The sequence below is a fragment of the Tachypleus tridentatus genome, chromosome 3, assembly GCF_004210375.1.
Source record: "Tachypleus tridentatus isolate NWPU-2018 chromosome 3, ASM421037v1, whole genome shotgun sequence".
NCBI lineage: Eukaryota > Metazoa > Arthropoda > Merostomata > Xiphosura > Limulidae > Tachypleus > Tachypleus tridentatus.
Window position 1 is genome coordinate 40,596,140 of NC_134827.1, and position 17,848 is coordinate 40,613,987.

The 17,848-nt window shown below is 32.6% G+C and overlaps 1 protein-coding gene across 1 annotated transcript in view; it reads right to left on the reverse strand.

Annotated features, from left to right (window-relative positions):
• Nucleotides 1-4,483: 4,483 nt before the first annotated feature.
• Nucleotides 4,484-17,848, reverse strand: part of LOC143246742 (cell adhesion molecule Dscam1-like) — a 28,128-nt gene continuing 14,763 nt past the window's right edge. The window contains exons 6-12 of the mRNA XM_076493835.1: nt 16,106-16,291; nt 15,056-15,349; nt 12,506-12,670; nt 9,361-9,542; nt 6,545-6,626; nt 5,649-5,735; nt 4,484-4,767 (exon numbers count right to left, since the gene is read on the reverse strand). Coding sequence (XP_076349950.1) covers nt 4,754-4,767; nt 5,649-5,735; nt 6,545-6,626; nt 9,361-9,542; nt 12,506-12,670; nt 15,056-15,349; nt 16,106-16,291 — 1,010 coding nt within the window. The 3' untranslated portion in view covers nt 4,484-4,753. The remainder of the gene's footprint in view (nt 4,768-5,648; nt 5,736-6,544; nt 6,627-9,360; nt 9,543-12,505; nt 12,671-15,055; nt 15,350-16,105; nt 16,292-17,848) is intronic.

A 17,848-nucleotide genomic window follows, 5' to 3' on the forward strand; every position in this document is an offset into this window, starting at 1 on the left:
AAAAATACTTTGTTCTGTTTCTATCTAGTCGCATATACCATAATATAAAAATACTTTGTTCTGTTTCCATCTAGTCGCATATACCAAAATATCAAAATAATTTGTTTTGTTTCCATCTAGTCGCATATACCAAAATATCAAAATACTTTGTTTTGTTTCCATCTAGTCGCATATGCCAGAATATCAAAATACTTTGTTCTGTTTCCATCTAGTCGCATACACCAGAATATCAAAATACTTTATTCTGTTTCCATCTAGTCGCATATACCATAATATCAAAATACTTTGTTCTGTTTCCATCTAGTCGCATATACCAGAATATCAAAATACTTTGTTCTGTTTCCATCTAGTCGCATATACCAGAATATCAAAATACTTTGTTCTGTTTCCATCTAGTCGCATATACCAGAATATAAAAATACTTTGTTCTGTTTCCATCTAGTCGCATATACCAGAATATAAAAATACTTTGTTCTGTTTCTATCTAGTCGCATATACCATAATATAAAAATACTTTGTTCTGTTTCCATCTAGTCGCATATACGAAAATATCAAAATAATTTGTTTTGTTTCCATCTAGTCGCATATACCAAAATATCAAAATACTTTGTTTTGTTTCCATCTAGTCGCATATACCAGAATATCAAAATACTTTGTTCTGTTTCCATCTAGTCGCATACACCAGAATATCAAAATACTTTATTCTGTTTCCATCTAGTCGCATATACCATAATATAAAAATATTTTGTTCTCTTTCCATCTAATCGCATATACCAAAATATTAAAATACTTTGTTCTGTTTCCATTTAGTCGCATATACCAGAATATAAAAATACTTTGTTCTGTTTCCATCTAGTCGCATATACCAAAATATCAAAATACTTTGTTCTGTTTCCATCTAGTCGCATACACCAGGATATCAAAATACTTGGTTCTGTTTCCATTTCGTCGCATATTCCAGAATATCAAAATACTTTGTTCTGTTTCCATCTAGTCGCATACACCAGAATATGAAAATAGTTTGTTCTGTTTCCATCTAGTCGCATATACCAGAATATCAAAATACTTTGTTCTGTTTCCATCTAGTCGCATATACCAGAATATAAAAATACTTTGTTCTGTTTCCATCTAGTCCCATATACCATAATATAAAAATACTTTGTTTTGTTTCCATCTAGTCGCATATACCAGAATATCAAAATACTTTGTTCTGTTTCCATCTAGTCGCTTATACCAGAATATAAAAATACTTTGTTCTGTTTCCATCTAGTCGCATATACCAGAATATCAAAATACTTTGTTCTGTTTCCATCTCGTCGCATATACCAGAATATCAAAATACTTTGTTCTGTTTCCATCTCGTCGCATATACCAGAATATCAAAATACTTTGTTCTGTTTCCATCCAGTCGCATATACCAGAATATCAAAATACTTTGTTCTGTTTCCATCTAGTCGTATACACAAGACTAACCCTCCGCTCGTACAGCGGTAAGTCTACGGATTTACAACGCTAAAATCAGGGGTTCGTTTCCTCTCGGTGAGCTCAGCAGATAGCCCGATGTGGCTTTGCTATAAGAAAACACACACACATACACAAGAATATTAATGTTAAATATTGTCCGTTCGTGTGTTTATATAATTCATTTTACCAAAATAATGTTTTATGTGAAAGCTATTTATTAAAGAATGATAAGAAATATAACATATATGGTAACGTTCATTCTATGAACTAAATGGAAATGGAAGATGGAGGGCCGATGTAGTGGCTAACTAGGATTCAGATAGACACGGTATGTTAAGAATAGGAAATACTGATGGAGAGCTGCATCCAATAAGGGATAAATGTAGATAAGATAGATAGATAGGATGTTAAAATGTATATCAGGACTTCTTGTATGGGTATTAATACTTTTACTATTGAAGCAGAGAACAACGGTTCAACCTTTTTGGGTCATCTTCAGGTTAACAAAGAGAGAGTTTGCAACTGACCGTTGCCGAGCCCATGTCTTAGAGAGTGTAAATGGGTACAGGATTGTAGGGGGCGCTGGAGTAAGATGTTAGGTTATTGATTAGTACAGATATAAAGGTGTTACTTTATATTGGTTTAACTTTGGTTTTAGTGTATAAGTAGAGATTCTTTGGTTTTGCGTTTGTTCCCATACTTAGAACCGTAATGCTAATACAGAAAATATAATAAGCTATCGAAGCTGTTTTCAACTCCCAAATTACCAATTATTGCCGGTAAGATCCACATATTATGTAGATTTCTAGTTTTCCTGTTAGAACTTTTGTTTTATACGACTAATCAAAACAAGTAAGTGAAATCATTCAGACAGGATGCTGCTTTACAATATAAGTGACTCACAATTGAGAACTATAAAATCAGACACGCGACCACAGTCTAACTGATCTACAACTGAGAACTGTGAATATTGTAAAAAGAACCACATGAACTTAATCTGATTCAGAACTATAGACATGTTCAAACTACTTAGCAAACTACATTATTGTAATCTATCTGTCCGGTTAAGCCTTCATAATTAGTCACCTGAAAATAATCTAAGTGACCCATATCATAATTTTGCACATTCATCAAAAGATCTGTTAAGGCTAAATCACAAAAAAAAAATTATCTTCTCGTTAATAGTTAAATATGTGAAGCTACATAAGCGAACCATAATCTAACTACCTGAGACTCATAACAAAGTCAAACTTCTTTCAATTACGTACACAAAATAAAAATACGATGTAGTACACAAAATGAAGAATAAAACACAATTTAATACACAAATAAAGAATAAAAGTACTAGGTAGTACACAGAATAAAGAGCAAAAACACGATTTAATACACAAAATAAAGAACAAAAACACGACTTAGTACACAAAGTAAAGAGTAAGAACAAATTTTAGTATACAAAATAAATGGCGTGACCATTATTCACCTCCTAATTTAAAGAGTCAAAATACACTGTTACACATAAACAAAGCTCTAAAGCAGTGTGCAGTTTGTTTAGAATTAAGCACAAAGCTACACAACTCGCCATCTGTGCTCTGTCTACCACGGGTATCGAAACCCGGTTTTTGGTGTGTAAGTCCGCAGACATACCACTGTGCCACCGAAGAACCAGTATGCAAGCCACAAATGTATCAAACTATAATGCATTATGTAAACAGTTAAAGACAATATAGTAGAAAAAACCAGGCGTCAAACAATACCTACTACCCATTGTTACAACAATGGCATCTCCACAAAGAAAATTATAATAAAATGCACGATTATATTATGAACAAATAATGAATTTCAAAACAACAATATATTACAGTAATCTAAATAATGACATCAAAACTATGAAGGAAATACAGTAGTGACTAATCTTATGCTAATGATCAAACAAAGATTCTGAATATTATGATGCAAACGTATTCCATTATATAATATCTAAAACATAATATCTAAATAAAAGATAATTATTTTAAGCCTCTAAAATAGGCCTAAAACATACAAATGCCACTGTGAGTTTAAACAATATATTTTCCTAAAGCATATCCTATACTTTCATATTTTAGATAATAAAAATATATCTTAACTGTTTGTGCCAGTTAGATATATAGATTTTTATTTTCCACAGTATGATTTGTGTAGGTTTTTTTTTGGTTTTTTTACCCAGAAATACATGCCGAATTAAAAGAAACGGGACAGATGTTAATGATATGTAGATTGTTTTTCAAATTATTTAATTTTCACTTTTCTAAAGCCAAGAAAAATCCAATCTACAGCATCTTTAGAACTTCATCACCCAATCTACAGCATCTTTAGAGTTTCATCACCCAGTCTACAGCATCTTTAGAGTTTCATCACCCAATCTACAGCATCTTTAGAACTTCATCACCCTATCTACAGCATCTTTAGAGTTTCATCACCCAATCTACAGCATCTTTAGAGTTTCATCACCCAATCTACAGCATCTTTAGAGTTTCATCACCCAATCTACAGCATCTTTAGTACTTCATCACCCAATCTACAGCATCTTTAGAACTTCATCACCAAACCTCAAAATTAAGGTCGGCTCTAAAGTGGGCGTTATCTTGAACGTTATCATACTGTTTAGTTAGGACTAATAATGGGGTAACTTCATCCACATTTCTTAAGACGTTCTAAAACAGCTGGATGACTATTCATGAAACTACATCGTCATTGTAACTGCCTGTGTAGTATTTCTTTTTTATTGGTAAGAATAAGATGAAGTGTTTACATTTTCCATAATAGTCGACATCAGCTTATCCATTTTTAAGCCTAAATTTTTGTTTTATGATTTAAGATATTAGTGTGTGACAGAGGTTATATTTTACAAGTATCATACTCAAGTGGAAAATTAATGTTTAACATATGATAATCGAACGTATTGACAAAGATAACCCAGCTGGTTTTATTCATAATCAATAGAGAGAGAGAGAGACACGTGAACTCTATCCTTGAAATAAATAGGTGCATTTATTTTGATTTCAAATATATACAGATACATATGAAACGTAGTTAGTGATATAAAAATGACTAGTTAGTTTAAACAAGAAAAAAGAAGGTACATATAGAGTCATATGATTTATTTGTAAGCAACACAACGTATGGGACACCTATATAACGTGGAAACAGTAAAAACAACATTCTCGCAACAGACCATAACAATAATTTTGTACAATATGTTTTATGTTAAGCTAGCTTCAGTTGTGTGCCGCTAGAGGGATGTCAAATATTATCCTCTTCTTTCTATAGAAAATAAGTATATGTATATAATTCTTTATATGTGTTTGCAACACAATAGATTCCAGAATTAAAGGCTTAATTAATCTAATGCTCTCAATTAATAACTAAAATCAGCAAAGCATCGGTTATAAAAAACTGTTAAAGTTAAAAACTTCCCACATTTTAATTAACACGTTTATCAGTTTTTATCAAAGTATAGAACTTAATACTGTTTATTTTTCTTTTTACTTAAGACTAGTAAAAGTTGTATGTGAATCATTCTATGAAGATTTTACATATATTTTAAAGTATTAGATTCCAAACGGTGTTTTCAGAACAGTATAACACATTCCAGCAACCTAAGTTACCTGTTTCGTGTGAGTAAGGTAAAAACAGAAGTAACCTTAAAATAGTGACCATAAACTCTATATTCCACCTGTTGTTATATGTATAGACAATCATATAGCTTAGTGTACACATCACATTATTTGACAAAAGACTGTGATTGGATGTTTCCCAAAGACGGATTTCTGCATCTTCTTTCAGTTTCTTATGACATCAGGTTTTAAATAACTTTAAAGTTTTTGAAGAAATGTTTTGATCTTACACTTCACAAAGTTTTTTGTAAGACCTGACTGACCATATCATTGTTTCATAAAAATGTGAGACTCTCTGTGTTTTGACGGCAACTGACCTTGGAGTTTTTGGGTTGGTCATCAATATTAAATGGCTGTGGAAAATGCGATATAAGACACTGAGTTTAAAACTAAAGAAATAACTGATTGCTTTTATGCTTTTGGAGTTTAATAATGTTTAATTAAACATATTTTGAACGTTAAATATGAAACCTACTCATATGCATTTATTTACACTTTTTTACTTTCTGATTATTCACTTGTACCAACCTGTTCCATTTGATTCTGAAGTTTCTATTTTCACCACCAGAGGGTCCCTGTGGTGAGCCTCTCCTGTGTACTCTTTACATGGGCGAACTAAATAAAGTGGGAAAGTAATAAACCCGCAATTTTCATATACATATGCATAACAACATGGAATTTCACATACGTAAATTAAATATCTCACTTAACAATATATAAATAAGGAGACATTTTAAATAGCAAACATTACTGTGGTCTCGAATTAATTTATACAATTAAAACATATCTTGTAAAGCCGTTGAAAATATCTACGAAGGTCATTCTTTAGAAAAGAATGTTGGAAACGTTATAGTAAAACTATTTTGAAAATGCAAAGCAGAAAGCCACGTGATCAAAACCGCTAATATAATAAAGTCGCGGTGGAACGGAATGTATCAGAATCACATTTTGAAACTGTTTGGAGTTACGTGAGTAGTGTGATGTTACAGAAAATTACTCGCGTTACGTGGCATGACCTGGTGGTTAGAACATTCGACTCGCAATTTGCGAATGTCGGACTCGAATCCCCGTCACAATGAACATGCTTGCCCCTTCAAACATAGGTCGTTATAATAACTATTCGTTTAGATTGTGTTTCAATGTATATGGCTTTGTGAGGGCTTATTATATTTATGATGCTTTGTAATAACAAAATCGATTTCTCTTTATGGAGATACAGATTAAGGTAGATAAATTGGTAATAATTGACTTTACCATAATCATAGGACAGTGGAGTATTATAACAGACTTGTCTTATCCAGGATCTCCTGGTAATTTAGCAGTCAGCTTCAGATGTTAAAACGCTAACATTTGGGTTTCGATTCTAGTAGCACGCACAGTACAGTTAACACATTTTGTAGCTAAAGTCAACAGTCATGCTTTACCTGGGTAATGATATATGTGGGATTCTGGTTTTGGTGGTCTTGGGGTTCTCTTCACGGTGGCGTATTGTGGCTCGTCCTGAATCTGTCGGTTTCCAGAAAAATATTGAAAAATATGTTAGCAGCATAGATTTAAATGGTAAATGCATAACACAACAGACAATTAATTAAGAAAGGACTGGATACCAGATTTCTACGTGGCTAATATATAAAGGTTTCAATCAGAGCAGAAACTGGATCTTATTACCTGTCGCAGAGACCTTCAAGCTTGAAATTTGAACGGCTTTAAAAAGTAAAATTCAATGCATACCTTTGAATCGTGCTCACTTATATTACAAATCAAAAACTGTTTCTTACATAAGACTAAATACATTTAAAAGTCATCTTATCATCACAATATTTCTATACATTTAATATAAACACTGAAAACGTAGTAGTGATTCCCTTTAAGAAGTAATGGTGTTCGAGAGTACGCCGGAAGTAACGAGAGTACGCCACATATAAGGATGGCAAGCCATAAACAATATTTAATTATTGTATCTTTGGAGTTGAGTCTCGTCTGTTTAAAATGTTCATTGTTCTATTAGTGGTTTGATGGAGTTGGTTAGTCTGCTTAAGATGGTCATTTCTTATATTATTGGTTTTTTGGAGTTGAGTCACGCCAATTTAAATGTTTATTTGTTTTAATGGCGATTCTGCGGTGTCTGTTTGATTTAACACCATTGTGCAGGTAGTTAAGTATAATCAGTTAGCTTTTACCTCACAATTAGCTTTTTTAAAGTTAATTTGTTCATTACAGTATTTTCAATTTAAGAACATGTTCGTTTTTTACAGGAATTTGTTATCTTTACTGTGATGCCTAATATTTCTTAACACGCAGTCTCTGACTCAACGACAATAGGAATAGTAGAGAACTTTGTAAAAAACATATCTGTAACATAGCCTTTTTATCTTAAAATATAGAGAAATATAAATTATTTTATGAGGGGTCCAAAGGTATATTCCAATCCATTATTGGATAATATCCGAAGAAGTTATGGTTGGATTTTTATCAGTAGAGTTTAGTGATTTTCTTTATGTCACTTTAAAGGATGGTCATAACATTCTTGACGTAAATTATCTGTGGAACAATATGAATTATTTTATGAGCGGTCCAAAGGTATATTCCAATCCATTACTGGATAATATCCGAAGAAGTTATGGTTGGATTTTTATCAGTAGAGTTTAGTGATTTTCTTTATGTCACTTTAAAGGATGGTCATAACATTCTTGACGTAAATTATCTGTGGAACAATATGAATTATTTTATGAGCGGTCCAAAGGTATATTCCAATCCATTACTGGATAATATCCGAAGAAGTTATGGTTGATTTTTATCAGTAGAGTTTAGTGATTTTCTTTATGTCACTATAAAGGATGGTCATAACATTCTTGACGTAAATTATCTGTGGAACAATATGAATTATTTTATGAGCGGTCCAAAGGTATATTCCAATCCATTACTGGATAATATCCGAAGAAGTTATGGTTGGATTTTTATCAGTAGAGTTTAGTGATTTTCTTTATGTCACTATAAAGGATGGTCATAACATTCTTGACGTAAATTATCTGTGGAACAATATGAATTATTTTATGAGCGGTCCAAAGGTATATTCCAATCCATTACTGGATAATATCCGAAGAAGTTATGGTTGGAATTTTATCAGTAGAGTTTAGTGATTTTCTTTATGTCACTTTAAAGGATGGTCATAACATTCTTGACGTAAATTATCTGTGGAACATTCACCATTTCAGAACATTAAGGGAAACTAGTGAGGAGCTGATGAGAATCTCTGAATGTTCGTTACTGTAGAAATGGAAACAGGATAAGATTCAAAGCTAACCTGCAAATATAAAGTAGCAACATATCCGAGGTGTTATATGTGTAACAGTTGTTGATGAGATCGCGATGAAACACCAGTTGCTCAAAACGTTAGCCGCAACATAGCTCACAGAACTTTGGCGAAGGATGTGCTAACAAGTGATCAAAGAGAAGTACGTCTGTGCACAGGATAGGCAAACTAACGGGTGTATCCAACGACTAATCAACTTATTTTACGTATTTTTATTTAGAGTGAAGTGAAAGATTATTGGAAATACAAAGGGATGGAAGAACGCTAAAATAATGTCGAAACAGAGTGACTAACGAGGGAGGTCACCTTTAGTAGGATAACAACACCTTATTGGCTACTCGAATCAAAGTAAATATCACGACAACATAACTGAAATTCTCAGGGATTTACCTTCTATGTTGTTTGATTTTTGTTTTTGAATTTCGCACAAAGCTACTCGAGGGCTATCTGTGCTAGCCGTCCCTAATTTGGCAGTGTAGAGGGAAGGCAGCTAGTCATCACCACCCACCGCCAACGCTTGGGCTACTCTTTTACCAACGAATAGTGAGATTGACCGTCTCATTATAACGTCCCCACGGCTGAAAGGGCGAGCATGTACGGCGCGACGGGGATGCGAACATCATCTTACGAGTCGCACGCCGTAACACTCTTGGCCATGCCGAGCCTACCTTCTATGTCTTAGCTCAGTGTGTTATTCTTCACGTAGTGTTTGTTTCCTCTTGCTAAATATAGATATATATAAGCACATCGTTTTAAATTTTAAAGAGCTGTTTTCATTAAAGAGATTTTGTGTTCTCGTAAGTAATCAATAGCAACAAAAATAGGAAAAATAAAGTGAAGTTACTAAGTCCTTATTTAAGTCCTTAAAGGTCATTATTTAAGTTTTGTTGTTCGTTTTTCCTTCTTCCTATACGGTAAAGCACCTACAGACTCTTGACCTGGGTCATCCTCGTGAGACAGACGAGTCGTGGCATAAGGACACGGGTAATACGCTGCTTCTAATCGCTCGCTCTGACGTTTTGAAGAGAGTTTCTCCAGATCAGACAACTGCACTGTCTCTTGTTGAGAGGGTTGTTGTTGGACTTTTCTGGACCCGTATGTGGAACTACCTGCGGAACAAGGACCACAAGTCTCAGAAGGTATTTGTTAAACGTTTAAAAATTCGAAGTGTATAAAAAATATCAGTTTTTAAAATAAACCGAATCTAATGAACAAAGTAGCATTACTTACAAGACATACACCAACGTTTGCTTTGGGTAGTGGTTCATTAAAAATTCACAAAAAATAAAGATATCTGAAGAACTAGTCAAAACTTTAAAAAGATATGAATACCTCACATGGAAGACAAGAATAATACATCAAATTAATAATTTGGACGCCTCCTCGTGTTGTACAATATGTCAACGAGGTTATCAAAACAATCACCAGATGTCATTTTACCGATACGATTCTTTGTTTTACTGGTTAAGCACAAAGCTCCACAATGAGCAATCTGTGTTCTACTAACTACGAGTATAGAAACCCGGTTTGTAACGTTGTATGTCTACAGAAACTTCGTTGTGCCTCTGTGGATCTATTGGATCGAAGCCACAATGTATTAATTACTTTTATTTCTTTTACAGTGTGAATGTATGATTGATTAGATCGAGGTTCATGAATTTGTTTTTGAATTTCAACAATTAGTATGATGGGCGGAAGTACGTCACCCATACACATCTTCCTATCAGAAACATACGTAAGAACTTTATTTGACCAATAGCTGCGTTTCTCAAAACTAAATATTGAAATCATTAGAGAAATATGTAAGGCTGTGCTCCTTACTTGAACTAGCCTAAATCTTTATTAATATGTAAGGCAGTGCTCCTTACTTGAGCTAGCCTAAATCTTTATTAATATGTAAGGCAGTGCTCCTTACTTGAGCTAGCCTAAATCATTATTAATATGTAAGGCAGTGCTCCTTACTTGAACTAGCCTAAATCCTTATTAATATGTAAGGTAGTGCTCCTTACTTGAACTAGCCTAAATCATTATTAATATGTAAGGTAGTGCTCCTTACTTAAACTAGCCTAAATCATTATTAATATGTAAGGCAGTGCTCCTTACTTGAACTAGCCTAAATCATTATTAATATGTAAGGCAGTGCTCCTTACTTAAACTAGCCTAAATCATTATTAATATGTAAGGCAGTGCTCCTTACTTGAACTACCCTAAATCATTATTAATATGTAAGGCAGTGCTCCTTACTTGAACTAGCCTAAATCATTATTAATATGTAAGGCAGTGCTCCTTACTTGAGCTAGCCTAAATCATTATTAATATGTGAGGCAGTGCTCCTTACTTGAACTAGCCTAAATCATTATTAATATGTAAGGCAGTGCTCCTTACTTGAGCTAGCCTAAATCATTATTAATATGTAAGGCAGTGCTCCTTACTTGAGCTAGCCTAAATCATTATTAATATGTAAGGCAGTGCTCCTTACTTGAACTAGCCTAAATCATTATTAATATGTAAGGCAGTGCTCCTTACTTGAGCTAGTCTAAATCATTATTAATATGTAAGGCAGTGCTCCTTACTTGAGCTAGCCTAAATCATTATTAATATGTGAGGCAGTGCTCCTTACTTGAACTAGCCTAAATCATTATTAATATGTAAGGCACTGCTCCTTACTTGAACTAGCCTAAATCATTATTGAAAGCATTAACTTGGCACTACAAAGGTTGGAATTATCGAATTGCAGCTTGAGTTGAGTTGTATTCATTTCTATTTTGAACAATGTAGATTGAGTTTGAGTTACAATGATCTCTTTCAGGCATCAACTAGATTCATCACATTAAAATTTCACGTGCATGGATATCGTGCTGAATGCCACGCGGCGAATTAATATCAAAACGCCAAGCAATTCCTAACTCTCAGACATCACCTAATGTCATGATATTGATTTTCGTGCAGGGTCATGTTATTGAGTATCATGAAGTACCATAATATTGATCCTCATGGGGGCTTAAATTATTGAGTATCATGAAATACCATAATGTTGATTCTCGTGTGGACTCAAATGATTGGACATTATAGGGGATCATATTACTGCCTTCCATGATGGTAATCGTTATCACTATCCATGAACATTTTGCTGAACATTATTCAGTGGGATACTGTTGAACATCATGTATAGTTATAACAGTATCGAGTAGTCATAATTTTGACCATCATATACGATGGCCACAACATTATAAGGTCACCTTGTTCAAAATCCTCATTATGTTAAAATGTCATGATAAACAATGGATCAGCACTATTAACTTATTTTACAATGTGCTTGGCTATCATGTCCAAGAACATCTGTGATCGTACTCAACGTGAAGAAAGGTTTGTTGCTTTAGAAGATCTTGTAGAAACGACTGTATCACTGAAGCTAGCCGCCAACCAGAGAACACTAAATTCCACAAGGAAATCTTAGATTATTCTACAAGTTATTTTATCAAAACCGTAATTGATAAACAAGAAGAACTCCTCCAAAATTATAAAATTAACAAAGAAACATTCTAGTATTTGATTCACACGAAGAAAGCTTGTTATGAATGGCCATCACATGAACTTAATATTGAATATTAAACACAGTAACACGTTTGATGCAAACCTATAATTGTAAACACCAAGCCATGTCATAATGTTGACCATTATTTTATATATCAACTTATTATGCCATAATGTTTATCATTTAATGTCCCCATTTCAAAACTTTTTATATCACAATATTTAATAGTAGCGTCAACATTTAAATATTTTATGTCATAATGTTAACTTGTAGTGTCTTCATTTAAAGACCTTGTTATGTCGTAACATTTACTATAAAGTGTCACCATTTAAACATTTTATGTCATAATACTGACCCTTATTTAGTATTTTCAATTTATATATCATACAAATTAAACACTGTATAGAAATGACGTGTGTTGAACATCGTACACAGTGAGTACACAGTGTAAAAGTGTAGTGATTAAAGTAATAATAAGTCAAACATAAAATTAATACTTTATTACAAATTCATGAAAAAACACAGAAGTTATCTGACCACCATAAGAGCTTTCTGAAGACTGTCTTTTGCGCATGATCAAACAGACAAGGATTAGGACAGCGAGTACTACTACAGCAGACAGGACGACTGGTAGAATGATTTCTATCTCTAAATAGAAGGGAACTCTGTTTTCGTCGACTTGCAGGGTCCTTATCTGGCTGTCTGTGGAAGAATACAAAAATCGTAGATGTAAACAACATTATACAGGCGAGAGGAAGAATGTGATATAGTTAAAATACACGGGCTTCTTCTAGTAGGTATAAAAAGGTAAATTGGTTTAAAGTAGCTCTTTTATGTTGCTGGTGATAACTGATTTCAGTTGGACCTGAAGAAAATCGCTTTGAGCAAACTAAACCTTCTTAAAACCCATTTAAATATATATAGGTGTATAAAATCAGTTCTATTGTCCACTATAAAGAGTAGCAATATTAGCTATAGAGTTTGGTGTACGGGGAAAAAAATTGAAAAAGAAACATTTAACCTGTTGACTGCCAAGTATTTCAGCTGCTACGGCAACTCCGAACCAAGTTCAAAATACAATTCTAATGCTTTTTCATTTTGTAACTTTTTTCGTGACGTCATTTTGGATAGAAAGTGAAACAATTTGTAAGTAGGTCAAATGCATGTATGGTGCTGACATCTAGCGTTGAAGTTACATATTATTGAGAACGAATTAACTCGTCCGTGGCACTGTGTTACCCCTATCGGCTTGGACGAGTTATCTCGTCTACGGCACTGAACAGGTTAATAGTCTGTGTATTAACTAGAATATTAGTTTAATTAGCTGAAAACTGGATGATTTGTTATCTGAGTTCTGCTTATCTCTTGATAGAGTAGAAGTGGAGAGGTTGTTTGGGGTTATTAGTCCTGCAGTGATTATGTGTATTATGTGAAAATATAAATAAATAAAACTGTATACAAGAAAAAGAGAAGCGCTTACATAAAAGAGGAAAGGTCATGTTCCATAATGAGGAAAGGTCTTGTTCCATAAATAGAAAAGGTCATGCTCTCAGGAAACGAATGCTCAGTTTGTAACGGATCTGCTGTTTGTTATACATTTACATTAATATTTGCGTTTGTTTTGGCTTGCCGCATGTAACGTATATTGTTGGCTCTGTAATCCGCAATTCCCGCCTGTTCTATAAATTTGTAGAAAATTCTCGAAAGCAAGAATTAACAATACATGTTTCACGAAAACACTAGTATATCTTCGAATATTGTTGAACTTTCGCGAACCTCGCCTAATGAGTATAAAAGCACTCTATTGCAAGACGCGGAGATAATAATAGAATATTGTTGGTCTGCTACAGTCAGTGTAATATAAGGATCGGAAGCTATAATTGCGATTAATGCTTATTAATAGGGAAACTACAGAATTTGACCATGAACATTTATAGATTTTGAACATTACAAACCATTTAACTTCGAACGTTGATATTTCTACAAAGCCATCGCATAAGTTCAGCAGAAAGAAACTCACATATAAAGAATAGGGTTAGCTAACACTCTCGTCAAAAGAAGTGCATCTGTGTATTAACATAAAAATAGATTGCGCATAGTGGACCTGAGCTGTTGCTAAGATATTTAGTTCTAAACCAGATATAAAACTCAATATCGTTTGTAAAAAAAAATATATGTATATATAAATCAATATTTTATTAACTATTTCTAGTAACCGTTATTATCAATAGTATTGTTGTTTGTGTATTAACATTTATTTGTGTTAAAAAAGAAAATCGTGCCTATCAATCTTGTTCACTCATATTAACGTTTAATTATCTTCTAAATTAAAGTTTTCCGTTATTTGAAATCGTAAAGAGTGACGTACGTAACATAATAAAATCAGAGATCCGTCCGAGATAAACTATAATACGTAACAAGTTATTGATACTTTGTAGTTGATATTTTAAAACAAGAGGGAATCTTTAAACGCAAGTCAGTCAAGAGATGGATGGAGATAAGAACTAGAAATCTGTACTTGAAAAAAAAAACAACAAAAAATCTGAACCACTCTATGAGCCGTTATGCCGCGGCTGCTAAAACGTAATAAATGTGTACGATATATTAAATGTGTTATAAATGTTTCTATTTAATATTAATATGAATTGAACATTCCTTTGACTTAATGAGCTTATAAATACATAATAATATTTTTAAACACATTCTCATTTTAAGGTTTCTGTATAAAATACCAACATTTAACTATAAATTATATTATATCTCGATAAATATAGTTTAGAAGGGCTAATGGTCATTTTATTTGCACCGATAATAAATTATTATATAGCATTAATGTTAAAAATTATTTAGAATAATACTTTTCAAAAAGTACAATATTATAATATTGCCTGATTTATATCGAAATCAGTTGTTTCTATACACTACTATTGTTAAAATTATTGGGAACAATACTTAATGTAATAAGAATATTATAATTATGCTTTATTTTGACCGAAAACAGCTCTTATTACACAGCACCATTGTTGAAAATTATTGCAAACAATATTTTAGACAATGACAATATTACAGTAATGTCTGATATCTTACCACCTGTTCTGACTAAAGTGCGGAAAGTGTACTCCGCCTGAGTGGACCCTGCCGGGTTGCGGGCAGTAATCAGCAACTGATAGGAAGAACTGGGCAACAACCCGGGAATGGTCACTTCCTGTATGTCCGGACTTACGTGACCCATATGTTCCAGCCAGTTTTTTTCGTGAAGTCCCTTGTATTTTATGTCAATGGAGACAATCGCACAGCCTACGCTGTCCCAAGCGTGAAGATCCATTACCACTGATGTCGTGTTTATTTTTAGCAAACGTTGCTTTTGTGGAGCAATAGGGGCTGAAAGTAGAGGTTAATATTAAAAGAGTCGAGGCGATAAGTGATGAAAAGTTGATGGTATAAGACAAGTTACACAAAGGTTACTCAGAGTTGTCTTGTGTCTGTAAGATGGTGGCCTAAAATAAGACGGATCGCATAAAAATATTTATAATATTAATTTTAAGTGAATGTCATGAAAAAACACACATTAATATGTATATAATTCTAAATTAGAATAACCAGAAAAGAATATCAAATATAAAAAGACAACCGTGTTGAAAAGACAAAAGAGTTGGTATCATTGTACAAAAAAAAACACCACTATTTTTCTGTGTACATCGGGGAGACTCGAATCCAATATTTTAGCATTGAAAGTCGGTAAACTTAGAGCTGTCCTACCACTAGATTATTGATAATGAGAAAGTATCAGAAGAACAGATGGTAATAATCAGCCTTTTACTCAGACGTGTGTTCTCTGACTTCTTTTCATGTTTTTTTCATAATGCTATAAAATACTATTTCCTGAAAAGTAAAAAAAAATGAATAATTTTGATGACCATTTGTCTGAGTTTCATTATTGATAATTTTGACTTATTGAAATTAATTTCACCCCAAAAATAATTTGACGTCAAAATGCCAGTACAAGAGAAACTATCGTTCCCCCAAAAGATCACTAAATTGTAATTTATTTCTTAAATGCAATCTATTTAAAAATATATATATAAATATGGTAAGAATTTGAAGAAAAAAAATCAAACTAAAAGGTTATATCGTTACCTCTACCGTTTGTCCTTGCAGTAACAATTTGACTAGCCTGACCTCTACCGGCATCGTTGTAAGGTACAGCGTAAATTTCGTATCGAGTTCCACACTGAAGGTTTATAAAAGTGTAATCTTGAAGATCTCCGTGAACAGTAGTTTCTTGCCAGTTTTCATTTTCGGCTTTGATATAAAATTGATATCCTAAAAACGAAACTTACAGATGTGATAAATTGAAACAAGTCTAGTCTTTCACTTAAAAAGTTACGAAAATATGTGCTCAGCCTGCTACTTAAACGTGTATTTTATTATGAAATATTTTTGAAGCACACATAAAAAAAAAGACTTTTTAGGTCTCCTATTGGAGATGACTAGAAACAGATGGAAGGCCCGAAAAGTCTAACAAAGTTAAGAATTACCCTACAAGGGGAAAGAGATCTACAGTTTCATTTGCTTGAAGTGAAGGGCAGTCGCATTATTATATTAACTTTATTATATCAATCAGCCAGGATCGTAGCTACAGTTATAAGGAGATAAAAGTTGAGGGCCCGATTACATTTTATGTGGCGTAACTACAAAAGACAGGCGTTACTCTTTGAGACTATACATAAATATAGAAAACAGAGTGTAAACCACATGAAAATTCACAAAACAATATATATTTCACACACCAGTCAAATAAAATCATTTCGATATACGTTATCGACAAAGTAAGGAACAAACAAACTTATAGCAGGCATTAAAAGTTTTGCAAACTCCCACTACTGCCCTAATACCTGTGGTATTTACATCGGTGTAATTTTCAATTGGATGTGAATTCAAGGTTAGTTCTTTAAAGTAAAACATTTAGCCCTAAAGTATTTTAATATTTTTTCCATACAAACAAGCAGTGTTTGCAGGGTACGTGGGTACGTTTTTTGTTTTTTTTTAGTACTGCCTCCAAGATTCTTTTTTTTAAGTTACATAGTTTTAATAAAGTCTTTGGAAATCAATAATGTCGAGAAAAACCTACTGGTAGAGAAATATATGTATGTAAAAACGGCTAGTTTGGGTTGAGAAAATTTTTACGTAGAGGAGTGAACAACGTTTCGACCTTCTTCGGTCATCGTCAGGTCACAAAGAAAGAGGTAGCTGACCGGAAGCCCACATGTTTGAAAGGGGTTGTGTAATAAGTGTCGGAATGTAGAGGGCGGGCTTAGATGTTTGAATATATAATTTTATACTATTTATTTATTTTATTTTTTTATTATTATTATTATTTATTTTATTTATTATTATTATTATTTATTTTATTTTATTTATTATTATTATTATTTATTTTATTTATTATTATTATTATTTATTTTATTTTATATATTATTATTATTATTTATTTTATTTATTATTATTTATTTTATTTTATTTATTATTATTTATTTTATTTATTATTATTTATTTTATTTATTATTATTTATTTTATTTTATTTTATTTATTATTATTTATTTTATTTTATTTTATTTATTATTATTTATTTTATTTTAATATAGATATAAAGGTGTTCCTTTGTATTGGTTTATTTTGGGTTTAAGTTGTTGTATAAGTAAGGCTTCTTTAATTTTGCGTTTGTTTATGTTTGTTTCTTTATTTAGTATTTGAGTGTTTTCTATGGTTATGTTGTGTTTATTTGACTTGCAGTGTTCGAAAACGTGTGAAGGTGACTTTTTATGTTCTTTGAATCTGGTTTCCATTTTTCTACTTGTTTCTCCAATATAGAAGTCGTG